This window comes from Tamandua tetradactyla, chromosome 10 (genome assembly GCF_023851605.1).
Source record: "Tamandua tetradactyla isolate mTamTet1 chromosome 10, mTamTet1.pri, whole genome shotgun sequence".
Classification (NCBI taxonomy): Eukaryota; Metazoa; Chordata; class Mammalia; order Pilosa; family Myrmecophagidae; genus Tamandua; species Tamandua tetradactyla.
In genome coordinates, this window is record NC_135336.1 from 99,850,720 (window position 1) to 99,877,512 (window position 26,793).

At 46.3% G+C, this 26,793-nt stretch overlaps 1 protein-coding gene across 9 annotated transcripts in view; it reads left to right on the forward strand.

The window, feature by feature from the left end:
• The window catches only part of SLC37A1 (solute carrier family 37 member 1), a 115,997-nt gene that overhangs the window by 49,678 nt on the left and 39,526 nt on the right, over nt 1-26,793 (forward strand). For 5 of the 9 annotated variants that reach the window (XM_077118984.1, XM_077118983.1, XM_077118987.1 and 2 more), the window contains 7 exons: nt 10,948-11,029; nt 17,288-17,420; nt 18,083-18,161; nt 21,709-21,844; nt 22,599-22,675; nt 23,018-23,184; nt 26,315-26,352. In XM_077118984.1, the coding sequence (XP_076975099.1) occupies nt 10,948-11,029; nt 17,288-17,420; nt 18,083-18,161; nt 21,709-21,844; nt 22,599-22,675; nt 23,018-23,184; nt 26,315-26,352 (712 nt within the window). The other 4 variants (XM_077118981.1, XM_077118982.1, XM_077118988.1 and 1 more) reach the window with 3 other exon arrangements.

Below are 26,793 nucleotides of genomic sequence, written 5' to 3' on the forward strand. Positions count from 1 at the left end.
TTATAAACGCCTACCCCACCAAAGCTCCTAATGAAAAAAGACTAAGGGGAACTCGACCTGGGCAGTTCTGGGAAGTCGACTTTACTGAAATCAAACCTGCAAAATATGAACTTAAATACTTACTAGTTTTTATAGACACCTTTTCAGGATAAGTTGAAGCCTACCCAACTAAGAGAGAAACGGCTCAGGTCATAGTGAAAAAGATTATGGAAGAAATTTTTCCCCGGTTCAGTCTACCAAAAATAATAGGGTCAGATAACGGACCCGCATTTGTAGCCCAGATAAATCAGGGTGTGACCAGGATATTGGGGATTAATTGGAAATTGCATTGTGCATACAAACCCCAAAGCTCAGGACAGGTAGAAAAAATAAACAGGACAATTAAAGAGACCCTAACCAAATTAGCTATAGAGACTGGCTTGAAGGATTGGACCATGCTCCTGCCTTATGCCCTGTTCAGGGCCAGGAATACCCCCTCTGCTCTCATGTATAATCTAACCCCGGTGTTGGCTGTTAATGTATTTAATATTTTACTTGTCTCCCCATGGTTAAAATAAGTCTGAAAAATAACAGCATAATCTCTAGGCTGTTTATACTTTTTAAAACTTTCCTGTGTTGTAAATATTATATACTTTTGGTAATCCCAACTATGTAACCTCTATGCTCTATAAGGTGATTATTTATATATAGCAACATGGCCCCCAGTGATATTATATAGTTTCCCAATGGAAAAATTATTGAATAACCTTTGCATTAACACTACCAGAAGAATGCTGAGCAACTATAAACACTCAATTTTATATGTTTTCCAAATTATACTTATTACTGCTTTTTTTTTTTTTTCTGATGTATCTTTTTTTTTATTAATTAAAAAAAGAATTAACAAAACAATTAGAAATCATTCCAATCTACATGTACAATCAGTAATTCTTAATAACATCACATAGTTGCATATTCATCATTTCTTAGTACATTTGCATCGATTTAGAAAAAGAAATAAAAAGACAACAGAATAAGAATTAAAACAATAATAGAAAGAAAAAAAAACAAAAAAAACAAAAACAAAAAACCTATACCTCACATGCAGCTTCATTCAGTGTTTTAACATAATTGCATTACAATTGGGTAGTATTGTGCTGTCCATTTCTGAGTTTTTATATCCAGTCCCGTTGTACAGTCTGTATCCCTTCATCTCCAATTATCCCTTCTCTTTTTTTTTTTTTTTTTAATTAACGGAAAAAAAGAAATTAACCCAACATTTAGAGATCATACCATTCTACACATGCAATCATTAATTCTTAACATCATCACATAGATGCATGATCATCATTTCTTAGTACATTTGCATTGGTTTAGAAGAACTAGCAACATAACCGAAAAAGATATAGAATGTTAATATAGAGAAAAAAATAAAAGTAATAATAGTAAAATCAAAACAAAACAAAACAAAACAAAACAAAAACCTATAGCTCAGATGCAGCTTCATTCAGTGTTTTAACATGATTACTTTACAATTAGGTATTATTGTGCTGTCCATTTTTAAGTTTTTGTATCTAGTCCTGTTGCACAGTCTGTATCCCTTCAGCTTCAATTACCCATTGTCTTACCCTGTTTCTAACTCCTGCTGAACTCTGTTACCAGTGACATATTTCAAGTTTATTCTCGAATGTCCGTTCACATCAGTGGGACCATACAGTATTTGTCCTTTAGTTTTTGGCTGGATTCACTCAGCATAATATTCTCTAGGTCCATCCATGTTATTACATGGTTCATAAGTTTATCTTGTCTTAAAGCTGCATAATATTCCATCGTATGTATATACCATAGTTTGTTTAGCCACTCTTCTGTTGATGGAGATTTTGGCTGTTTCCATCTCTTTGCAATTGTAAATAATGCTGCTATAAACATTGGTGTGCAAATGTCCGTTTGTGTCTTTGCCCTTAAGTCCTTTGAGTAGATACCTAGTAATGGTATTGCTGGGTCGTATGGCAATTCTATATTCAGCTTTTTGAGGAACCGCCAAACTGCCTTCCACAGTGGTTGCACCCTTTGACATTCCCACCAACAGTGGATAAGTGTGCCTCTTTCTCCGCATCCTCTCCAGCACTTGTCATTTTCTGTTTTGTTGATAATGGCCATTCTGGTGGGTGTGAGATGATATCTCATTGTGGTTTTGATTTGCATTTCTCTAATGGCCAGGGACATTGAGCATCTCTTCATGTGCCTCTTGGCCATCCGTATTTCCTCTTCTGAGAGGTGTCTGTTCAAGTCTTTTTCCCATTTTGTAATTGGGTTGGCTGTCTTTTTGTTGTTGAGATGAACAATCTCTTTATAAATTCTGGATACTAGACCTTTATCTGATATATCATTTCCAAATATTGTCTCCCATTGTGAAGGCTGTCTTTCTACTTTCTTGATGAAGTTCTTTGATGCACAAAAGTGTTTAATTTTGAGGAGTTCCCATTTATTTATTTCCTTCTTCAGTGCTCTTGCTTTAGGTTTAAGGTCCATAAAACCGCCTCCAATTGTAAGATCCATAAGATATCTCCCAACATTTTCCTCTAACTGTTTTATGGTCTTAGACCTAATGTTTAGATCTTTGATCCATTTTGAGTTAACTTTTGTATAGGGTGTGAGAGATGGGTCTTCTTTCATTCTTTTGCATATGGATATCCAGTTCTCTAGGCACCATTTATTGAAGAGACTGCTCTGTCCCAGGTGAGTTGGCTTGACTGCCTTATCAAAGATCAAATGTCCATAGATGAGAGGGTCTATATCTGAGCACTCTATTCGATTCCATTGGTCAATATATCTATCTTTATGCCAATACCATGCTGTTTTGACCACTGTGGCTTCATAATATGCCTTAAAGTCAGGCAGCGCGAGACCTCCAGCTTCGTTTTTTTTCCTCAAGATGTTTTTAGCAATTCGGGGCACCCTGCCCTTCCAGATAAATTTGCTTATTGGTTTTTCTATTTCTGAAAAATAAGTTGTTGGGATTTTGATTGGTATTGCATTGAATCTGTAAATCAATTTAGGTAGGATTGACATTTTAACTATATTTAGTCTTCCAATCCATGAACACGGTATGCCCTTCCATCTATTTAGGTCTTCTGTGATTTCTTTTAGCAGTTTTTTGTAGTTTTCTTTATATAGGTTTTTTGTCTCTTTAGTTAAATTTATTCCTAGGTATTTTATTCTTTTAGTTGCAATTGTAAATGGGATTCGTTTCTTGATTTCCCCCTCAGCTTGTTCATTACTAGTGTATAGAAATGCTACAGATTTTTGAATGTTGATCTTGTAACCTGCTACTTTGCTGTACTCATTTATTAGCTCTAGTAGTTTTGTTGTGGATTTTTCCGGGTTTTCGACGTATAGTATCATATCGTCTGCAAACAGTGATAGTTTTACTTCTTCCTTTCCAATTTTGATGCCTTGTATTTCTTTTTCTTGTCTAATTGCTCTGGCTAGAACCTCCAACACAATGTTGAATAATAGTGGTGATAGTGGACATCCTTGTCTTGTTCCTGATCTTAGGGGGAAAGTTTTCAATTTTTCCCCATTGAGGATGATATTAGCTGTGGGTTTTTCATATATTCCCTCTATCATTTTAAGGAAGTTCCCTTGTATTCCTATCTTTTGAAGTGTTTTCAACAGGAAAGGATGTTGAATCTTGTCGAATGCCTTCTCTGCATCAATTGAGATGATCATGTGATTTTTCTGCTTTGATTTGTTGATATGGTGTATTACATTAATTGATTTTCTTATGTTGAACCATCCTTGCATACCTGGGATGAATCCTACTTGGTCATGATGTATAATTCTTTTAATGTGTTGTTGGATACGATTTGCTAGAATTTTATTGAGGATTTTTGCATCTGTATTCATTAGAGAGATTGGTCTGTAGTTTTCTTTTTTTGTAATATCTTTGCCTGGTTTTGGTATGAGGGTGATGTTGGCTTCATAGAATGAATTAGGTAGTTTTCCCTCCACTTCGATTTTTTTGAAGAGTTTGAAGAGAATTGGTACTAATTCTTTCTGGAACGTTTGGTAGAATTCACATGTGAAGCCATCTGGTCCTGGACTTTTCTTTTTAGGAAGCTTTTGAATGACTAATTCAATTTCTTTACTTGTGATTGGTTTGTTGAGGTCATCTATGTCTTCTTGAGTCAAAGTTGGTTGTTCATGTCTTTCCAGGAACCCATCCATTTCCTCTAAATTGTTGTATTTATTAGCGTAAAGTTGTTCATAGTATCCTGTTATTACCTCCTTTATTTCTGTGAGGTCAGTAGTTATGTCTCCTCTTCCATTTCTGATCTTATTTATTTGCATCCTCTCTCTTCTTCTTTTTGTCAATCTTGCTAAGGGCCCATCAATCTTATTGATTTTCTCATAGAACCAACTTCTGGCCTTTTTGATTTTCTCTATTGTTTTCATGTTTTCAATTTCATTTATTTGTGCTCTAATCTTTGTTATTTCTTTCCTTTTGCTTGCTTTGGGGTTAGCTTGCTGTTCTTTCTCCAGTTCTTCCAAATGGATAGTTAATTCCTGAATTTTTGCCTTTTCTTCTTTTCTGATATAGGCATTTAGAGCAATAAATTTCCCTCTTAGCACTGCCTTTGCTGCGTCCCATCAGTTTTGATATGTTGTGTTTTCATTTTCATTCGCCTCGAGGTATTTGCTAATTTCTCTTGCAATTTCTTCTTTGACCCAGTCGTTGTTTAGGAGTGTGTTGTTGAGCCTCCACGTATTTGTGAATTTTCTGGCACTCTGCCTATTATTGATTTCCAACATCATTCCTTTATGGTCCGAGAAAGTGTTGTGTAAGATTTCAATCTTTTTAAATTTGTTAAGACTTGCTTTGTGACCCAGCATATGGTCTATCTTTGAGAATGATCCATGAGCACTTGAGAAAAAGGTGTATCCTGCTGTTGTGGGATGTAATGTCCTATAAATGTCTATTAAGTCTAGTTCATTTATAGTAATATTCAGATTCTCTATTTCTTTGTTGATCCTCTGTCTAGATGTTCTGTCCCTTGATGAGAGTGGTGAGTTGAAGTCTCCAACTATTATGGTATATGAGTCTATTTCCCTTTTCAGTGTTTGCAGTATATTCCTCACGTATTTTGGGGCATTCTGATTCGGTGCGTAAATATTTATGATTGTTATGTCTTCTTGTTTAATTGTTGCTTTTATTAGTATATAGTGTCCTTCTTTGTCTTAACTGTTTTACATTTGAAGTCTAATTTGTTGGATATTAGTATAGCCACTCCTGCTCTTTTCTGGTTGTTATTTGCATGAAATATCTTTTCCCAACCTTTCACTTTCAACCTATGTTTATCTTTGGGTCTAAGATGTGTTTCCTGTAGACAGCATATCGAAGGATCCTGTTTTTTAATCCATTCTGCCAATCTATGTCTTTTGATTGGGGAATTCAGTCCATTGACATTTAGTGTTATTACTGTTTGGATAATATTTTCCTCCAACATTTTGCCTTTTGTATTATATATATCATATCTGATTTTCCTTCTTTCTACACTCTTTTCCATATCTCTCTCTTCTGTCTTTTTGTATCTGACTCTAGTGCTCCCTTTAGTATTTCTTGCAGAGCTGGTCTCTTGGTCACAAATTCTTTCAGTGACTTTTTGTCTGAGAATGTTTTAATTTCTCCCTCATTTTTGAAGGATAATTTTGCTGGATATAGGAGTCTTGGTTGGCAGTTTTTCTCTTTTAGTATTTTAAATATATCATCCCACTGTCTTCTAGCTTCCATGGTTTCTGCTGAGAAATCTACACAAAGTCTTATTGGGTTTCCCTTGTATGTAATGGATTGTTTTTCTCTTGCTGCTTTCAAGATCTTCTCTTTCTCTTTGACCTCTGACATTCTAACTAGTAAGTGTCTTGGAGAACGCCTATTTGGGTCTAATCTCTTTGGGGTGCGCTGCACTTCTTGGATCTGTAATTTTAGGTCTTTCATAAGAGTTGGGAAATTTTCAGTGATAATTTCTTCCATTAGTTTTTCTCCTCCTTTTCCCTTCTCTTCTCCTTCTGGGACACCCACAACACGTATATTTGTGCGGTTCATATTGTCCTTGAGTTCCCTGATACCCTGTTCAAATTTTTCCATTCTTTTCCCTATAGTTTCTGTTTCTTTTTGGAATTCAGATGTTCCATCCTCCAAATCACTAATTCTATCTTCTGTCTCTTTAAATCTATCATTGTAGCTATCCATTATTTTTTCTATGTTTGCTACTTTATCCTTCACTTCCATAAGTTCTGCGATTTGTTTTTTCAGTTTTTCTATTTCTTCTTTATGTTCAGCCCATGTCCTCTTCATGTCCTCCCTCAATTTATCGATTTCATTTTTGAAGAGGTTTTCCATTTCTGTTCGTATATTCAGCATTAGTTGTCTCAGCTCTTGTGTCTCATTTGAGCTATTGGTTTGTTCCTTTGACTGAGCCATATTCTCAATCTTTTGAGCGTGGACAGTTATCTTCTGCTGCTGGCGTCTGGGCATTTATTCAGATTTCTCTTGGTGTTGGACCCAGCAAGGTTGTAATATTTTTCTGTGAAATCTCTGGGTTCTGTTTTTCTTATCCTGCCCAGTAGGTGGCGCTCGTGGCACACGTTTGTCTGCGGGTCCCACCAGTAAAAGGTGCTGTGGAACCTTTAACTTTGGAAAACTCTCGCCGTCCTGGGGGTTCGCTAGCCGAAGCGGCTTGAGCCGGCCCGGGGTCCGAACGCAGGGAGGGTGTCCGAACGCAGGGAGGGTTGCTGGTCGCCGCAGCCAGGGAAAGAGCCCGTCCGAATTTCCTAGTCGGCCCTGGGCAACAAGCGTGGCGGGAGGGCGCCAGCGGCAGTGGCCCGCCCGAGAGAGTGCACGTTCCCCGGGAGTCACGGGGTCACCGTTCTCCGCGGCCTGGGGGTTTCCGATCCAATTCTCTCAGTTGGTCCGGGGGCTGCGCGTGGTGTGGGCGCCAGTCGCCTTGGTTTCAGGGGACCACCTCTCCAATTCTCCCAGCCGGCCCGGGAAGGGGGAAGGGAGTAACTCCGGCCGCTTGCCACCCCGCCTGGTAAGGCCCGCGCGCCTCGGCGATCTCACCCGAGCTGCTTCTCTCAGCCAGCCAGCCGTTCCAGGATGGGGTACGCTGTCTTTTTTATCTCTGTTGTGGCTTTGGGCGCTTTCTGTATCGTTTCTACTCCCCTAGTAGGTGTCCTGGAGAAGAAACTAAGATCCGCGCGTCTTACTAAGCCGCCATCTTCCAGGAAGTCCCCCTTATTACTGCTTTTAATACTATGTTACGTGCCAATAGTTTCCCAATCACAAACCAGTGATTAGCAATCAACAAACCAGTCAATTACAGGCCGCGATAAATCAAGACTTAAAGGAAATAAAAAAAAAAAAAATCTGTCACGGCCCTTCAGAACTCTCTAACCTCCCTTTCAGAAGTAGTTCTACAAAATAGGCGAGGACTTGACTTACTTTTCCTTAAAGAGGGGGGACTATGTGCAGCTTTAAAAGAACAGTGCTGTTTCTATGCAGATCACTCTAGTGTTTTAAAAAGTCCATGACAAAACTCAGAGAGCGCCTTCGTGAAAGACAAAAAGAACGAGAGGCGCAACAGGGGTGATTTGAATCTTAGTTTACTAAGTCCCCCTGGTTAACAACGCTATTTTCTGCTCTTGCTGGGCCTTTAATTGTGTTACTTTTGATAATAACTATAGGACCATGTATTCTAAATAGAATTATACAGTTTTTACAAAGACAGATTGGAAATGTTAAATTAATGCTCATCAGACAACAGTACTCAGTATTAAATAATCCAGAAAATCTCTAAGATTAGAGATATATACAAAAAGGAGTGGGGAATGTAAAGAAGGATTTTATAAAGCTTAACAGTAGTTAATTTTTCCTGCTTAATTTAGCTATTCACATATATTTTAGCTTCTGGATGATAAAAGTATCCAGCAAAAGCATTTGTGTCATTTTGTAGTCGCTACTATGCATTTGGTGTGGGTTAAGAATTGTAAAGAAAAGAGTTATGGGCCCCATCAGGCTAAAGACAAACAACCCGACCAGGGGTGGTTATCTGCGGTTATCTGCTTCTTGCATGAAGCAACTCCCATGACTCATGCTCAAGAAATGCTTGCTGTAAAACTGTTAAAAAATGCTTGTTATAAAACTGTTCGTTATCTGCTTCTTGCAAAACAGCACCTGTGACCCATGCCCGACCCCCACCCCCCCTCATCCTACCCCTTAAAAGCTTTTCCAAACCCAGGCTTGGGGCTCTCTGTTCCTGCGTGTTCAGTGAGCCCCACGCATGTGTGGTAAATAAACCCCTTGCGTGTTGCATGAGAGAACATCTCTTGGAGTTCTCCTTTGCGTGGCAAAACTCTCGAATTCTTACAATTAATATACATTGTCCTTCTTTGTCTCTTATGATGTCTTTGTCTCCTATTTTGTCCGATATTAGTATAGCTACTCCTGCTTTCTTTTGGTTACAACTTACCTGGGAAGTCTTTTTCCATCCTTTCACTTTCAATCTATTTGTATCCTTGTGTCTAAGGATACAAATCTGTTTGTATCCTTGAGTCTTTTATAAACAGCATATAGCTGGATTATATTTCTTACTCCATTCTGTCAATTTGTATCTTTTAATTTGTATGTTTAGTCCGTTAACATTCAAAGTTATTACTGAAAAGACGTTTCTTGAATCCATCATCTTAGCTTTTTCATTTGTCAGATCTATACATTCTTTTCCCTCTGTCTCTTTTTATCCTATAAGTTACCCTTACTGGTACTTTTCATTTCTGTGCCCTCCTCCAGGCCTCCCTCTCTTGCCTTTTTTTTTTTTTTCAACTGGCAGAACTCCTTTTGGTATTTCTTGTAGGGCTAGTCTCTTGTTGACAAATTCTTTCAGGATTTGTTTGTCTGTGAAAATTTTAATCTCTCCCTCAGTTTTGAAGGACAGTTTGGCTGGCTACAGAATTCTTGACTGGAAGTCTTTCTCTTTCAGGATCTTAAACATATTTGTTTAAGAATCTTAAACAAACATATTTAAGATGCCTTCTCACCTCCTTGGTGCCAGTTGAGTAGTCTGAACTCAGTCTTATGTGATTTCCTTTGTATGTAGTACATTATTTTTGTCTTGCAGCTTTCAGAATTTTCTGCTTCTCTTCAACATTTGACAGACTGATTAGTGTGTGTCTTGGGGAAGGCTTATTTGGATTTATTCTGTTTGGAGTTCTTTGGGCTTCTTTGACTTGTATATTTATGTCTGTTATAAGGATTGCAAAGTTTTCCCCCATTACATCCTCAACTACTCTTCCTGGCACTTTACTCCTCTCTTCTCCTTCTGGGACACCAATGATTCTTTTATTTGAATGCTTTGCTTTATCTATCATTTCCCTGAGATCCAATTCAAAATTTTTCATCTTTTTTGCCATTTTCTGTTTTGAGTGTTCAAAATCAGTTATCCTGTCTTCTACATCGCTTATTCTTTCTTCTATCTCTTCAAATCTGGTGTTGTGTGACTCTAGTATGTTTTTTATTTGGTCAACAGCATCTTTAATCTCTGTGTTATCTACTATTTTTCTATTTATTCTTTCATATTCCTCTTTACGCTTTTCTACTGTCTTCTTGATCTCCTTTCTGTCATTAGCCATCCACTTATTTTATTAAGCAGAGTTCTATGAACATCTTTGATTAGTTGTTCCAGTGTCTATGTCCCCCTGGTGTTTTATTTCTTGATTCATTTCACTAGTATGCATTGATTACCTGGCAAGTTTTTTTGTTTCCTTTCCCTAAGGTACAGATATTCCAGAGTTTGTAGGTGTAATTCCCATGGGACTAGCAATCCTTTATTTTTTATTAAAAACTTTTTTTTTCCCACGTGACTATGGTCTCTATTGAAAAATAAAATTCTGGGAAAGTTTATTTGACCTCTCCCTTTTCCAGTAGCTGGAATGCCCGTCAGCCCTTTGGGACTCTGTGTGTTATTCCTGACGCTTCCATTTAGGAATACATCACAAGCTTAAACATTTAGACCTAAGGCTGGAGGAAAGGATAACAGCATGGGGGCGGGGGGACACGAATCCCATCAGGCCCGAAGATGGGCCCTCCCCGGGGGTGGAGCCTCTTCCTTGGCTCTGCATGTGGTCTCTCCCACATTAGGTAACTATCGACTTAAGTGATCACACAGTTGGAAAAGTTATGGCCCTTTCAGGCCAGAATGGTGGCTCTTCAGGGTTGGGGCGCTCGTTAGAGGCCCCTTCCTATTTCTCTTCCCTAATACATCTTTCTCAACATCTGTTTGGACCCCTTAAGGATTATTTTTTTCCAGGGAGCAGGTGAAACTTTCAGATTGGAATTAGCTTGTGTCTTCTTAGTAAAGTGCTGCCTTTCCTGCAGTCTCCCATGCATATCCTTACTCACTGCTGAGCTACCAGAAGACATGCCTGGGCCTGGTGCCACCGTTCCTGGGTCACTGACCTTATTCATAGCCCTTTGGCATCACTGAGCTTTCCTCATTGAGGTCGGTAAAATATTTATACTTCTGCCTTGTTTGCTTGCTTCTAAAAAGTCACATAGAAAGTAAAAAGTTGAAAATAAATATGACCCTAAGTGCCCAGTATAACAAGCTATGCAAGACATGTGTGGATAATTTTATTGTGAACTAAATAACTGCCCCTTTTCTGTCTGCTTGGTAAACACGTGTACCCTGTCTGAACGTCAACTTTCCCCTTTCAGGTCTTTTAAAATGGTTTCCATTGGTACCAGGCAAAAGTGGCACATGTTTTAATGTAATACTGTAGCTATATCATGGATTGACAGGGGACTGAGTGAATTATGTAAAGCATGATAAAACTTAAGAACACAGTCTTAATTCATTCTTCATCCATCTTCTATCACTTTATGTCATTCTCTCCCAATACTTCGTGTTTCAGGTACCGAGCCTTCATTTTTATGTTGACATTTTTGCTGTATGCAAGTTTTCACTTATCTCGAAAGCCCATCAGCATCGTCAAGGTAAGAAACCACAGAAAGCCCTCAATTCCAGGTCCTGCCTGTAATCTGTAAGGAACCAGCTGTTCACTGGAGAGTGGGGTGTGGGGGAACAGGAGGACAGGGCAGGGGCGAGGGGCTGGTGGATGGACAAATCACTGGAGAAAACAGATCTGTTTAGAAGGTCTGCAACAAGGTATTTTATGGCTCTGGTTTTTAGTTCCCCTTTTCTGAAATTGAAATCTTTAAAAAACTGTTTTTGGATCTATAATTTCGATGATACCACACTTCAATTACATTAATTGACAGTTTCAGAATGCTGAGCTTAATTACGGATTTATTTTCTCTTACTTGAATTTTCCCTCCAAATATAATCAAATTTATGTCGTTCCTCAAATTGCTTTAAATAATACAGGTTTTGACCCTAAGTGTGGCTGTGGGGGTAGTTTTTCCATTTCTTTTTGTGCCACAGGCAGGCAGTAAGCTGTCAAGCAGACCTTCAGCTGAACTTGGAGAAAAGAAGCCTAATGTAGACAAGCCTACATCATAGCCAGATAGAATTTGGAAAAAAGCAGGATCATTTTTCTTTCCTCCTTGGAATCAAATCATTTTTGCTGATAGACTCATTGACAGCCCTGGTGGCCTCTGACTCTTCATTGTAGAAGGAACAAGGAAATTATGCAGTGCCAGGTGGCTGATTCAGGGTTCCGCTGCCCTTTCTCACACCTTTCAGGGGATTTGTTGAACTTTATGGCTGTGCTTCCCTGCAGACTTGGTGACTGAACCCTAAGCAGTAGCTCTAATCCTCCGGCTAGGGGTGAGGCAGTGCAGAGGCTGCTGCTTCTGTGGGCAGTTACGCATTCCCTGTGCTCCAGTAGCTTCCTAAAATTCCTCATTGGAAGCAAGAATTTTCCATACTCTTCAAGTCACTCGAACGAGCCTCACTTTTGAATAGCTCAAGGTTTAGGTGACTGGGCAGTGTCTGCAGACCGTTACAAATCTGGTTTTCAAAATGCGAGGAGGACTGGAGGAGAGATGGTGCTTTAATAGTGAGCCCCTCACTGGGGAGAGACTCGTGTCAGTACCAGGAACCAGCCGCTGTGGATTTCAGTCCCACTGCTACTTGCCTTCCTGGCTGGGCAGACACACAGGTGGCTCCTGTAAAAGGTGAATTGTAAAAATGGAAGAAGAGACCACTGGAGAGGGCTTCCTAGATTGATGGCCAGAGCTGTCAGCTATGCCCTTGCGGGGCTGTGAGATTGACTGGAAATGTGGGGTCTGGATTGTGAAGGAGGGAAAATGGCTTCCCCGCTAGAAGGGCTGAGTCCTGGGCACCCCCGGGAAATCACCAGCCCGCTGACCCGAGGACCTGTGTGGGGACAGATGTGGCGTGGTAAGGGGGCTGGCTACTGGAGGGTCTGGGGGTGGCTGGGACACCTGGATTGGATGTGAAGCAGGCGCACAGCCACCTGCCCTGCTTCCCGCTTCGGTGCGGGCCCTCCGGCCTCCTTGTGCTCACGTGTCCCTGGGCAGCTCTCAGGAGGCACTTGGGCTGCAGGTGTCCCGGGACCCAGTGGGAGGTGGTGACGTCAGCAGGCATGAGTGTGCCCAGCCCTCTCCGGCCATGCACAACCTATGAGAAGAAAACATAAACTTCCTTAGTGGCATACTGAAAACATTGTGAAAGCTGGGGAGGACATGCCATAGTTTTGGGTGGAAAAATTCACTATCTTGAAGGTTCCAGGGCTCCCAGTATTAATATTTAGATATAATGTAGCTCCAGTGAAAATTCCAGTATTGTGTTTTCATTGAATAAATTAATCTTAAATTTTGTATGAAAAAAATGTTTGAAATACCAAGAAAAGTATGAAAAAGATAGCATTTTTTAAGCCACTGTAATCAAATGATGGTATTGGCATGGAATAAACAAAGAGATCAAGAGAACAGAAAATCTAGAATAGTTGACAGAGATGATGAGAAAAGAATTTATTTAATAAATGGCATCAGTACAGCTGGCTCTCCATGTAGAAGAAATAACACTGTATCTCTAGCATATATTATAAAATATAAATTACAGGTGACTTAAAGATTTAAATGTAAAAAATAAAAAACAAAAATCCAAGAATCAAGTTGCATTCATCTTAGGGGGGTGAAGGTAGGAAACTTCCCAAAGGAACAGTGAACAAAGAGGACGGACATGCAGTTCACAGACAGACAAGAAATCCAAATTTCCAAAAAATATATGAACTGTATTCAAGCTTCCAAGTAGTCGCAAGGTCGAAATAATAGTGTGTCACTTTATGTCCATCATCTGGCAAAGCATTTAAAAGAATGATAACTTCAGCGCTGGCTGAGGTGAGAGCAGAGTCCTTCCAGCCTTTGGCGAGGGTAATATTCAGTATTACAGCCTTTTGGAAAGCAATTTAGTAACACCTATTGAAATAATAATAATAATAATAATAATAATAATAATAATAATAAATATAGGCTCTTCAGTCCTGCTCCTAGGGTTCTCTCCCATAAAAGCCAAAGCACCCACACTTAGGAATATCTGTATATGCATCTTTATTACAACATGTCAAGTCATGGCCAAGAATAAAGGAGAAAGGTAAAAAAAAAAAAAGACCAGGTGAACCTAATCAGTAGGGAAAAGTTAGGGTGTGTTAAATCCCTATTACAAGATATGCAATTACTAAAAGAAATTAGAGCCAAATCAGTTGACTCAGAAAGATTTCCAGGAGATATTTTGAGGGAGAAGAATTAAATTGTGTCTATATATATATATATATATATATATATATATATATATATATATAAAACAATTCCGTTTTTGAAAAGTTAAACAGAGTCCAAAGAATGTCCCTGTGTATTTTATTTCTGTACACATCTGTGAGTGGGGTCTGTGTCATCTGTCTGAAAAGGCCCGGGTGTGTGTTTGGCCCATTGTCACGTGGCACACGGCACACGGACAGGAACTGGCCACGTGCAGGGATTGTGGTAAATAAGGCCCAGTCGCCCCGACTTCTGATGGTGCTTTGGAGACTCCTTCTAACCCAGAGCCTTGTAGGAGGATGGAAAGGATTGGTGAGGATAAATGAGACTGCATAACCTGGTGACCCCTACAGGGTCGACTAAATATACCCATTAAATATAGACTTTGTATACCCTGGTGTTGTGTACACACACTTGCACAGATGCTGCCTTCTCACCTACACGGCCTCTGCAGTAGAGTGGAACTAGCAGGTGTTGATTCACTGCTCACTGGGGAGGGAGGCAACTCTTTCGCTGTGACTCTTCCTTGTCTCCCCCTTGTCACCTCTAGCTCCCTTCTCTGTAGAAGTTGACCTGACTACTGCAGAGAACCTGCAGTCATTGCTGGGGCCAGAGAGGTGGGGAGCCCAGGGGGCACTCACCAGCTATTTTTGGAATGAATGAGTGTGTGGAGTTTGTCAATGAGAAGTGCCCAGGTGTAGAGAGCTCAGCGAGTCGGGTCTTCATGAAATGTGCGTTAACATAGTTCACGCTTGTGTCTAATGACTGCACGGAGGTTCGTGCTTTCCTAGCGCAGGCATGGAAGAGAAAGTTGCCTGCTGCAGCTGTCTGTTCCCCCTGGAAAGGATGCCCTTCTGCTGTGCAGTGGTTGTGAGTGTGGTGGGGGTGCAGGAGTGGGAAGTACGGGGTCACGCCTGGAGAGGGACCCTAAGCTAGGAGGCCAGCGGGAACAACTTTTTCAATTCAGCCACCCCACCCCCACCCCCTGCCATGCCCTACATCCTGCGAGCACCATTCTCCTCCCCTCCCCACCCACCCCACCCTCCAAATACCAGGTGTTTTGCTGTTTGTTTTATTATTATTGTTCAGCTGTGTGTCAATTTAAAAATAATTGTCTGCTGGTGTGTTTACAGTGTTGCCATCTGCTTTTCCTTCCTTGGCATGTCATAAGCATTTTTCTCAGCCGCCAGGTTGTCCCTTGATTGATCAGTTTTTCATAACTCAAAACGTGTTGAAAGTCATGTAAAAAAATTGTGCAAAGAAAATGGCTTATATGAAAGCAGATGTTCCCCAAGGGATCTGCTCCCCTTCCTTCCCAGATGTTTCTACACGGCTGCAGTGGCCGCAGGGGACTTAGCAGAGGGAGGGACAAGGCACCCTCTGTGCTGCTTTCTTGTTGGTTCAGCTTAATTTCATTAATTGTCCTCCCAGACACCAGGGTTGGAGGATGGGGCTCACTGAAATACAGAAATGTAGTAAAGTTGAAAGCTAACACGTGTGCTTAATGTAACGATCCTTCAAGCACTTTAAGCTACAGTCATCTTAAGTCTTTTGTCACTTTTGCTGTAGCCCTCCCCACTGCCAGCCACCAAGTGCTTTCAAGGGCCAGTCTTTACGACAACAAATGGCTTGTCTTTACAACCACCCTGTTCAGATACGTGGCATTTTCGTGCTGGTCTCACAACGGACGGTCCGAGCGGTTCCCTACCTGCCATGGTTGTGGGCCAGCCCTGGGGTGCTGGGCTCCCAGCCCGGGTGTTCCCAGCTAACCTGTTTGCCCGCCTGCCTGTCCCATGTAAAAACCAAAACTGGAAACCCTGTACAGCTGGTTGATGAAACTGATCTTTTGTGCTTTCAGCAGTGGTTCCTGGACCATTTAGTGAGGAGAGAGGTCGTGCGCGTTCTGTCGGACGCATTAGGCTCCAGAGGTCCTTTCCTTTTGCTCCCTGGAAGCCTCCTGCTGGGAATCTCGGGGTGCGAATGCAGCCCTGCCACCGGGTTTTTGTGGAGCAGGGAAGGGCCGTCTCCCTCCCGCCTGTGCTTGCCTCACCACGCAGGGATGGAAGCAGCTTCAGGGTGGCCAGGATGGCTTCTGCCAGGACAGGTGGGAGACGTGGGCCCAGGGCACCTGCCGAGGGACGCCTGTCCCGCCAGTTGGCAGTCCAAGGGGGCAGCGCAGGTGCAGCCTGCTTCTGGCCGAGAGGAGGATGATCCCCTGTCCTCAGGGCAGCCTGGGCCAAGAGGGCAGGAGGCCGGGGAGCTGGGAATGTACTCCTGAGCCATCAGGAAGGAAATGAGGTGCCATCTCCCGAGGGCCACTGCCTCGGGTCCCCTGGGGGCGAGCGCTACCGAGGAAAGTTCCTTGGCGAGCCACCTTTCACGTGGGGATTTGTGCAGTGGAGCCCTTGGCTGGGTCTTCAGGATGATGCTGCGTCATCACATAACGGCCCGTGACGGTGACAGCACAGGCAGACGGCAGAGAAGATCATGTCCATGGGTGGGCCGTGGGACCCTAGTCCCTGTGCGGCCAGCCGTGAAATCAGGAGGTGTCCAGCCAGCTCTGACCATGGCCCGGGGAAGGCAGCCTTGCCTCAGTAGCCCCCATCCCTCCGGCCACCCCCAGCTGACCACGCCCTCGATGACGAATGGCACCTTCAACCCCAGTGTCCCCCCGCGGCTGAGTGGTGGCAGCCGTGCCCTGAGGCGGGGCTGGGTTGGGTGCCCATGGCTGGCTGGTGACACAGCGGGGGGTTGGGGTGAAGTGGGAAGCAGGTCTCCGAGGCGGAACTTCTGTGCACCGCCCTGGTTGCTGGGTGGGGGCCTCCCGTCCCCAGTCTCTTTTCCTCTTTATTGAAGTACGATTGGCACATAGCCAGGTACCCAGATCTTAAGTGTGTGGCCTGACAGATATTGCGTGTCAGGCCAGGTCACCGTCTCCTAGACCGGGAGCCAGACCCCTTTCCGGCCTCCGGCAGGCTCCCTCGGACCCCCACCCCCACCCCCGTGACTCTGACTCTGCACTGCGGATTCCCTGTCCTGTTGCTGAACTTCATGTAAGCGGCGCACGTTTGTCCCCCTTTGGGTCGGGCTTTATTGCTTCACAGCGTGTTCATGGGACATCCTGCTTGTTGCACGTCGGCGTGGTTTGTTCTTTTTCCCTGCTGTGTGGTACTCAGTGGTGCAGATCTGGCAGTATTTATCCATGCTCTGTTAGGGGAAGGCAAGCCAGGGTTGGGGGCATCTTTGGCTCAGGGCACTTCTGACTAAAGCCACCGCGCATCCGTGCTACGTGGCTGTGTGGATGCTTCTGTGGTGGACATGCTGGGAAAGGGATGGCCAGATGTCCCACCTCAACCTGGCCGCAGCCACAGGCTCTCCCGGGGCCTCCCCACCCCCAGTGCAGTTGACCGGGGTGGCTGGTGGGAGCAGGAACAGCTGCCTGGGCTGTCTCACGATGCCCCTCACTGGGGTGCCTTTTGCTGTCCCTGCCTCTATCCTCCCCGGTCCCAGGGTGAGCTCCACAAGGACTGTGAAGCCTCAAGTGAGGGTGAACCCAAGGTCAGCAGCCTGAGCAGACAGAGCGGCCACCTCCTGCCTCCACCTGGCACAGACAACGAGACCCACTGTGGCTGGGCCCCATTTGGTGAGTTCACTCTCGGGCCATCCCGCGGGCACTGGGCCTTTCGGGTTTCCCCCGAAAAGGCAAGGTGGTGAGAGAGGGCTGGCTTGGCTTGATACTCCTGGCCTTGCAAATTTTGGCAGCAGTTGCTATGCCCTGAACCATGGCTGCGTTTGCAGTGGCAGCATGCTGTTGTCACATGGAGGCTGGTTCTTCACTTTTCATCAATGATGTTGCTGGGATCCCCTTAGTGGGGAAACCTGCTGAAAATGGTTTGCATTTTGCACTTGTCAGAACTGGACATTACCATGTGCAGAGCAGAAATCTGGGGCATGGTGTGGGGTGCTGGGCTGGGCAGGGTGCCAAGGACCAGCCACTGAACTTGTAAATCAAAATGATAAACCCAGCACCCTCCATAAACATGGGGATTTTGTATAACCTTAAAGCTGGCTGCTTAGGGCCCATCTACAAACGTGGTGGCTTTGTTTTCCTTTGCCAAGGAGCTAACCAGAAGACATGCCACCCTATATTCTACATTCCAACCATCCTTTTCCACTTGCTCAGAATACCGCCCAAACTTAGAGAATGGATGTTTCATATTTTATTGTCCTGCCCCAGAACAGAAACTGATACTCAGTGAAAAGTGAATGACACTGAACGTGTCTTGTGGTTTCCACCTCCCGTAGATAAGGACAATTACCAGCAGCTGCTCGGGGCCCTGGATTACTCCTTCCTGTGCGCCTATGCTGTGGGGATGTACCTGAGGTAGGTGTGCTGCGGGTCCGAGCCCCTTCCCCAGGTGCCTTCTCCACCCAACTTGGAGAATGTGGGCAGTGCTAAGTGTGCATGGAATGGAGCCCTGCTCATGTGTGACGGGATGGTGGGTGGCGGCTGGCAGGTGGAGGGAGGTGACTGGTGGGTAGAGGCTGGAGGGTGGTGGCTCGCTCGTGGTGGCTTGCAGGTGGCTGGCCATCCAGCTTTGTCTTAGAGGTGCAGGTGGACAGCAGGAAGCCTGCCCACTGCTGTGACTGTCAGGGTGGCGCCACTGAGCAGCGTGTTCAGGCCTCTGCAGTGTCATGTCCACAGGCATGGGCTGTCCTGGCTCTCCAGCCCATGTTTATGGGCTCTGTGGCTCCTGCCACCTGCTTGGACGTGGTCATTGGAGAGCAGAGTGGCAGCAGACACCTCCAGCACTCAACAGGGCACATTCTCTCTTGGGTCTCAACAGTTGCCACCTAGTTACATGTCAGGATGACTGCTTTCGGCTCAGCCTCAGTTAGGTTTATACCGCACTTTTCTACTGGGCTGGCTGGGTACTCCCCTAGCTGGGCTCCACACAGAAGTCTTCATTCTGTCAGTTCCCTGGCAGGATCACAGGCAGTTGGGGACATGGGCACAGGAGATGGACTGCCTGGGTTTGAATCTCAGCTCCACCATTTACCAGGAGGTGGCCCTGGGCACACTGCTTTGTGCCTCAGTTTCCCCTTTGCAAAGCAGGAGAAGTAGTGGCTCTTTCTATATAGGATTATGGTAGGGATTAAATGCATTAATGTGTGTGCACCACTCCTGAAGAGCACCTGACATGGGGTGGGTTTGTGGTGTGCGATTGGACTGCTGTTACCACTCCTGATCCTCCCCTTGGAACTGACCCGGGGTCCTGCTAAAGGCTTCTGGGATAATAGGATGTGGCTGGCTGATGAAAACTAAGTATTGGGCCAGTTCAGCCAAGTTAAAAATTAAATAGTCATTATAGGGACAGAGGCATTGAGCTCCACAAGGCGTCTGTTCAGACACTGAGAGATCTTTATAGGTTTGAGAGTCTTAGGGCTCCCTGTAAGTGTTTTACTTCATTGCTGAGACCCACCCAGAGTGTGGGGTTGTTAAGCCTGCTGCCGTGCTCAGGCCCCTCCCGGTGGCTGGTGCCCAGCCGGGCTGTAGGTGCCGATGGAATGAAGGGCCCCCTCAGACCAGCCCTGGGCTTGTGTCTGCAGTTGGTGCTGTGGAGGGGGTCTGAGTGGCCAGCACGACGTGAGGTTCCACTGCAGAGACGTGGGGTGCATGGTCAAACACGAGCCTGATGGAAAGTAGGTGCTGAGGGGGCCCAGGCATGTCAGGGCGTGGGGCCTTGCCAGGCTGCTCGTCAGAGGCCAGCCTGAGCCCCCAATTGATATTTTAGACCAGCATCTTACTGGGCACAAGAGTCCACAGTATAAAGTGATCCAAATGTTGGAGTGTGTTTTCCTCAGTGACTGGAAACAGTTTTAATCTGGAAACAGCTGGGGTGGCTTCATCTCCCAGGGGACATTTAGCAATGTCTGGACACATTTATGGTTGTCCTACCTTCTGACATATAGTGGACAGAGGACGCTAAACGTCCTTGAACAACAGATCAGCCTCTCACCACGAAGAATTCTTCAGCCCAAAACATCAGCAGGACTGAAGTGAAGAGGCCTTGGCTTGAGTAAATAAGCAGCTTTATTGTTACTTATTTATGGGCAAAAATAACTTGTAATGTGACTCACCAACAAGAGCCATTGAAACAAAATTCTGTCTTATGTGACACCCACAGTAGAACCGTGACTGAGAGGAGGCCACACTCCACTTCACTAAATGAGTCTTGTAGTAACAGAATAGCTCGGTGGCAGGAAGACTCGGTTGTGCAGTCATGCACTCGGCGGCGGCTGCTGTTTCATTTAGTGTCGGATAAAATCAGATGGCAGAATTAGCCCAGGCGATGTCTGCCAGATTCAAGCAGACACAGCAGGGACTCTAACACCTGTAGGAAGCTGATGGAAAACTTATGGATGTCCCTCCCACTCCATTCCATGGGACCTTTCTCTAAACAGTTCTAAGTAGAGATCCAATTTGGGTGTAATACTGTGTGGCAAGACTGGAGAATATTCTGGGTGCTGGCCAATGGCCTGCATCTTTGGAGCTGGCCACTCGTTCTGAGCAGTCCCCCCCTGACTTTGCTACTTGTTTTGTGACTTTGGGTGGTCCCCCAGCTCGGGGTCCGGGGAGGTCCTTCCCTGGTCTCTGGGGCAAGCAAGTCTAAGCAGAGAACTCCTTTCCTAGCTCTAGAATTCTCTGAATCCGCATATGATCAATTTCCACAAATCAGGACATTTGGCTAATCCCTTACTATTTTACCTGTTTTTTGTTTTAAATTACGTTCTCCTGTTTTAGTGTTAAAGAAAAAGTCATTTGCATTTGATGCTAGGTAGCTAGATCTCCTTAATTTGGTGAATTCAGAAGGTAGAGCCCTTTGGTGCACGGGTTCTTTAGGTGAGGGCTGGACTCAGGTGCTGTCCTTGGCAGTCGGGCGTCCTCCTGCCTCATGTTTCACAGTCATCAGTCCCCTCGAATGATAATGAAAAAACTGGGACACCAGTGGAGTGTGGAGAGGATACAGGAGGCTCAAAATCATCTGTGGCTTTGACAGCTTCTTACTCAGCAAGTGCCTCACACCATCAGGTGGCCCCATGGTGGCCTGTAAAGCAGTGAGCGTGCCTGTTGTGTGGGTTAGGTCGAGCGACGCAAAGCGGTGAAGCCTACTAAATGTAAGCCCTGTCGGGAGGTGGATGTTCACCCACCCCATCCCCACCCCCCACCCTTACCCCCACCCTGCAGCTTTTTTATTGAGTACACGTCGTGGACAGGCACTCAACCTGCAGTGAGTACTTTCGTCTCCAAAATGGACACTTTGACATCAGACTCGAGGGGTTGGTTAGCCTTGCTGTTGAGTCATGTTCAAAAGGCTCTTAGGCTTCTACCCCTGTGTTTCCGACCTTAAGGAAAAACCTCCCTGTATGCGACAGAGACGAAGGGGGTTGTGGGGCGGAGGTCCTGGGCTGGGTGCCGGCTGTCCACCGAGCCCACCCAGGGGTGTCCGACCAGCAGGGCTGAGGGAGTGGCTGCAGGTCACCATTGAGCCCTTTTCACGACACTTCTCTGCAGTTTGACAGCGGCAGTTTTCAAATGCTGCACACTTTTACGAGACCTTGTTTCTATAAAAGCAGGATTAACTAGTAGCACAAGTTCTTGTTTCCTTCGGTTGCCAGCTGTCACAATGTTCAAGCTTCACTATTTGGCAGAGACTTTTATTGGAAATAAAAGGACTTACAGGATGTGGTGAAGTCAGGTCTCTGGTGCCTGAATGCAAGGGTTGTGATGAAGCCTTCCTGGAAATTGTGACATTCCTGGTTCTAAAAGCTCAGAGCAGCCTGCAGACAGGGCAGGAGAGGTTACTGGGTCATTTACATCCTGGGTGTGTCGGTTCCTTATATTTGTTTTTCCTTTTCTGCCTCCTCAGTGGCATAATAGGGGAGCGCCTGCCAATTAGGTACTACCTGACTTTCGGGATGCTGGCCAGCGGAGCCTTCACCGCCCTGTTTGGACTGGGCTATTTCTACAGTATTCACAGTTTCGGGTTCTACGTGGTAGCTCAGGTAAAGGCGAGGCACTGTGTTCACCATAGGTGGGGTTTCCAGGGGAATGGAGTGGGGGCTTTGTCCTGTGGCCCACCCTGCCAAGAGGGGCGCTGACAGATAGTGGGGCTGGGGACAGGACTGCTTCTTGCCAGGGAAGGGCACCATGGTCACCCAAAGTGAGGCAAAAGCGACCCCCCCGCCCCCCGCTGCTCCTAAGCCCCTCCCGGGACCTTTGTTGGGTGCACTTGTCACGTGCAAAATTAACCTCGGTTATGCTCGTTTCAGAATAAAACAGTCCCTTTTTCACGTTGTAATAAATGAAAAATGCAATTTCCAAGCCATATTTCTGGTATAATCCCGTTTCTATAAGGAGAAAAAAAATTCTCTTTTTATAAAGTTTTTAGGTTGGAGAAAGACTGGAAAGTTGGTGCCAGGCCATGAGCCAATGGTGATTTCTCAGAAGTGGGGTCATGGCTGGGTTTTCTTTCCTGTCCTTACTTATAGTAAAATTCTGAAAGAAGAGCTTTGTTACTTTTGTAATTAACAAATATAAAATAAACATATATATGTATATGTTTAAAGTGGCTTATAATATGTCCTGGCTGTTAAGGCTCCCCTGAAATGGGGTTTGTGCCTTCTTTAATGGGGGCCCCAGCTGGGTCCCACCCTCAGAAGTACAGGCAGGTGAGCTTGGCCACCCTCGATGGAGAACGCGCCAGCAGGGGCTGTGTGCACCTCGCGGGGACCGGCGACTCTTTGTCCTTCCCTGCAGGCCATCAACGGGTTGGTGCAGACCACCGGCTGGCCCAGCGTGGTCACCTGCCTCGGCAATTGGTTCGGCAAAGGAAGGTGAGGACACGTGGCCCTGCTTCCAACAGCAGTTATTTTTTAAAAGATTCAGAAGCAAAACCAAACCCCTCTGTTTTTAGTTTTCCTTTAGACTCAGTGCAGAGGAAAAACACTTTAAAATAACCATTCCACCCCCCTGAAGTAAGATAGTGGAAAATGAGCTCTGAGAGAGAAGTGGAATGTGTGATGATAAAACCTGGGGCCCAGTAAGAACCCGGGGCCCTCACCGGCCTCCGGTCCTGCCCCTCGCAGAGCCAGAGTCCCCATGGCCGACACCGGCACATCGTGTCCACTTGCTTCAGCGCCTCCTCATCACGCCGTCTCGCTTTCTGTCATGTGCAGGCGAGGCTTGATCATGGGACTCTGGAACTCCCACACCTCCGTGGGCAACATCCTGGGCTCCCTGATTGCTGGCTGCTGGGTGTCCACGTGCTGGGGCCTGTCCTTCGTCGTGCCTGGGGCCATCGTGGCAGCCATGGGGCTGGTGTGCTTTCTCTTCCTCATCGAGCGTGAGTACCCAGGGCCTGCGAGGTGGCCGCCGCGGAGGGGCCGGGAGGCGAGAGTCGGCCGCTGCTCCTGTCTTGCCGCGGGGGCTCACTCTGCCTCTGTGCCCAGGCCTGGAACATTCCCTGGCCCCAGGGTACACGTCCCCCGTTTTCTCTTCCTCGCCTGGGCTCGCCAGTCTCTCTGCTATGCCCTGATTTCTGGAGTAACCGATGTGGAAAGTCCCTCCACCCCCCAAGTCCTCCTGCCCCCAAGTCTCTGCCCCCAGCACCCCACCCCCACCCCTGATCCCGCTCCGGGTGAGCACAGCTGTCCCCCCTGTTTGGGAGCCTTTGGCCAGCTCTCTGGCTGGCTTGGTGCCACACAGCTCAGCCCAGCACCCACGGCCCAGCCCACCTGGCTGCTGGAAACACAAATGCCCCTTGCAACCTTGTTTGCTTTCTGATAAGATGTTTCTCTCTCAACATTGTACAACCCGGGAAAGAGTTAAAACTTGAGACTATGTATCTTAATAAGGTAAAGAGTGTTCTACCAGGAAATCAAAGTCTTTGTACCCTTCTGGATACTGAACCAACACTTTTACTTAAATTTAATTTGGAAGCCATTTTTAAAAGTAGAGAATTGGCCGGAGAAGTATTAATGATTGCACTATAATAGAGAAGCTGGTACTGCTTCAGCTGTTCCATGTCATGGTGCTGTAATTCCACAAGCTCTTCTGATGGAGCCTCTTTGGCATTTAGTGCCTTCATTTAGCTTAGAGCAATATAAAGTCACATGGTACTGTTTACTCCCAGAGGGAGATGCTCGGGGGTTACTATTCGGATTTGGCTTTCCTGTGGCTTCCACTTTGCACTCAGAGCTACCAGCCTCGTCATCCAAGAAATTGCTGCATATTCTAGCTAACACCCCACATCTTATTTTCTTACTGCTAATGCTAGCCTTTTAGTTTCGATTCTTAAAATGGGCTCCATGTAGCTGTGCAGATTTGAGCCGCTAAGCCAGTCTTGCCTTGACACTGAAGATGGGCATGGGCACTGGGCTGTACAATTTACCAACAGTTCTCTGGTGTGAATCCAAAAGGAGGGCCCCAGAGCCACTGCTTAGCTCTCTTACTTTAACCCTTTTCTCTAGAGGTTGAGTCAACCTTTTTTTTTTACATGGGCAGGCCCCAGGAATTGAACTCAGGTCTCCAGCATGGCAGGTAAGAGCTCTGCCTGCTGAGCCACCGTGGCCCACTGAGTCAACTTTTAGTAACACCCGAAATGGCCAAAGGCTCGTTGGGCAGGTGCAGGGCTTTTCAAGGTCCTTGCCGACAGGCCTGAGACTTGTGGTGCATAACTCTGGCCGCGCATCCTGTGGTGCTGGGAGAGGCCCGTCCTGCCGCGGGGTGTCCTCCCTGCGCGTCCCTCGCACGTGGCTCCCTTAGAGAACGCGGTGTCCTCTTCTCTGCTGCCCAGCCCGTGTGCGGCCTGCCAAGGTGTGGAGCCCACTGATGACTCTCGTTGTCCTTCGCAGCTGGCCAGCGCGTTGGCTGTAGCTTGGGGCGGCACTGTGGCGGGTGGGGACACGTGATGGGCTTGTTTGCCAGCTGGGCCCAGCCCGGCCAGCGCCCGCTTAGCTTGGGTGTCACCGGCGGCAGCTGCCCCCACTTGGGCAGGGTTTCCAAGGACAGCAGGGCTCGGGTTGGTCTTTGTGATGATGGAGACTCCTTCCTGCTGAAGCAGCACTCCCACGGCTTTCTGGGGGGCCCTGGGGAGGGGTGCTGCTTCTCCAGGGCAGGGGTGCTGCCCTCCCCAGGGATGACCCAGCCCACTGACTGCCCACCCCCATTGGCACTACTGTTCTCCTGTCTGGTCCACTCTGGGCAGAAAGGCAGGCTCTTGGCTTCTCGCAGGCCCTCGGGCCTCCATGGCCACGCTCGTGGGGTTTTCTCAGGAGGTGTTACTGCTGATGATTTGGGAGATTGTAAGGCCTGTGCTTGGGCTTCCTGTTTCTCGTCTTCTCCTGGGGGTGGGGGCAGCTCTGGGGTCTCTGGGGAGGAAGGGGAGGCTGTGGAGCTAAGGCCTGCCAGGCTTTTCTCATTTGTGCTGGTTTGCTCTCATGCATAATGTTAGCCTTTAGCCATCATTAGAAAATATACTTGAGGTTGTTCAAGAGCCTTGATTTAGCTCATTCTCCCTATTCTTCACGACACCTCCCCACAGTCCTTCTCACCGCTCCTCCTTCTGGCCTCCCCCCCATCTGGTGTCCTCCTTCGGCGTTGGCCACACACTCTGTTTGCTTTGGCCATCCCCGCTTACCCGACTCAGTCACCTCTGGGAGGGTCCGGGGCCTTAGCGCGCATGCTGCCCCTCTCAGGCTCTTCTCGGGGACGGCCAGCCTATCCGCCTCTCCCAGAGCTCAGCCATCCTTGTCAAGCTGTCCCGCTCTCTCCTGCTCTCCTCTCCTGGCCTCTGCTCAGGCTGCCCTCCCTTGCGCAGCTCAGGGCCCGTGGACGCCTCCCCGAAGATAGATAAGCACTATCTTCTACGGACAGTACACATTTGAAAGCTATTTTTCTGTAATAGGAGTTTAGACGTCTAAGTTGGTGTTTTTCAGACCTAGATTCCTTGGAACACTGGTGGGTCAAGGGTTGGAAAATGTATCCTCAGGGGTCTGTGAGAACTTATAAAAAGCATCTTTAGGTTACTCAAGTGTGGGAAACACTGCCCACCAGTGTCTTCTCAGCCACCACTGTTCTACCGTGTGAGTTTCCTGCTGGCTCCTGGGTGATGGCGGCTGGCTGGTCTTCTAGTAAGCATGCCTCTCTGTCCTTGTGGTCACACACTGTCCCTGCCGCAGCCCATCAGTTCCCGCCTTCCTCCCAGACCTGGTAACCCAGTCATCCACTTCTCCTCTCCCTCCCTCCCACCTTCTTTTCTCTTCAAGGCCCACACGTCCGTGGGTGAGTGGGGGGGCAGACCTCCTGTGTTCCAGGTCCACGAGCAAGCCTCCATGCAGCCCTCCCCATTCTCCTAAATGCCTGCTGATTTAATAAAAGCAGAAGAGGGTCTTGTTATTTCAGTTTTAATGTCTCATATTGGCTGATGAATTAAACCTTGGATGCAAACTACCTTTGCCTGTTTTGTGTTTCAGATCCAAAAGACCTCAGGTTCTCCTCCAGCTGGCCTGTGGTAAGCATGCTCTTACCCCATCCCCTTCTAGGCAGCAGGCAGCTTCTCAGGCACTCTGGGGGTCAAGGGAACGATGGAGCAGGGATGGGCACGGTTCTTACGCTTATTAGCACCAGCAATTTAGGAAAGGGTGCCCTAATGGTTACAGCAATTGGTGCAGTGGGGTTCAGAGCTTCAGTGCCAAGGGAGGCGAGAGGCAGGGGGCTGACCCACCTCCTGAGGACAGGCAATGACCTCGTTCACCCTTGGGAGGCGTCACCCATGTGGCTAGAGAGAATCCCACAGAAAGCTCAGGATGTCTCTGTAGATTAGGGGCCACAAACCTTGGGGTGCAGGAGGGCCTGTGCACTGGGCACATACCCTGGATCCACTGGTTTCCTACTGGCCTCTCCTGCAGCCTCTGCCTCGTGTACATCTGGAGAACAACATCTGAAAAACAGA